The sequence below is a fragment of the Haliaeetus leucocephalus genome, unplaced genomic scaffold (assembly GCF_000737465.1).
Source record: "Haliaeetus leucocephalus isolate CR32 unplaced genomic scaffold, Haliaeetus_leucocephalus-4.0 Scaffold605, whole genome shotgun sequence".
Classification (NCBI taxonomy): domain Eukaryota; kingdom Metazoa; phylum Chordata; class Aves; order Accipitriformes; family Accipitridae; genus Haliaeetus; species Haliaeetus leucocephalus.
In genome coordinates this window covers 6,391,049-6,391,265 of record NW_010973041.1, presented here as the reverse complement: position 1 = coordinate 6,391,265, position 217 = coordinate 6,391,049, and the positions used below count along the sequence as shown (strand labels likewise).

The 217-nt window shown below is 80.2% G+C and overlaps 1 protein-coding gene across 1 annotated transcript in view; it reads right to left on the bottom strand.

Annotated features, from left to right (window-relative positions):
• The window catches only part of KIAA1958 (KIAA1958 ortholog), a 23,069-nt gene that overhangs the window by 22,019 nt on the left and 833 nt on the right, over nucleotides 1–217 (bottom strand). Inside the window, exon 2 of the mRNA XM_010578190.1 lies at nucleotides 1–212. This exon is cut by the window's left edge and continues 106 nt beyond it. Within this exon, the coding sequence (XP_010576492.1) occupies nucleotides 1–212 (212 nt within the window). The remainder of the gene's footprint in view (nucleotides 213–217) is intronic.

The window sequence follows — 217 nt, the reverse complement described above, 5'->3', positions numbered from 1 at the left end:
CGCCTCGCCGCCCGGGGCCAGCTGCGGGGCGGGCGGGAGGGTCTCCTCAGTGGCCGGCGGCTCCTCCTGACCGGGCAGCTGCAGGGCTGAGAGGGGGATGCTGATGGGTTTGCCGGCGGTGACGGTGGCGTTGGAGCTGGTGGCTGGCACCTGGAGGGCGGCCGCGGGGCCACCGCCCGCCCCCCGTGCCGGGGAGGCCAGGGGGCCCCGGGGGGGC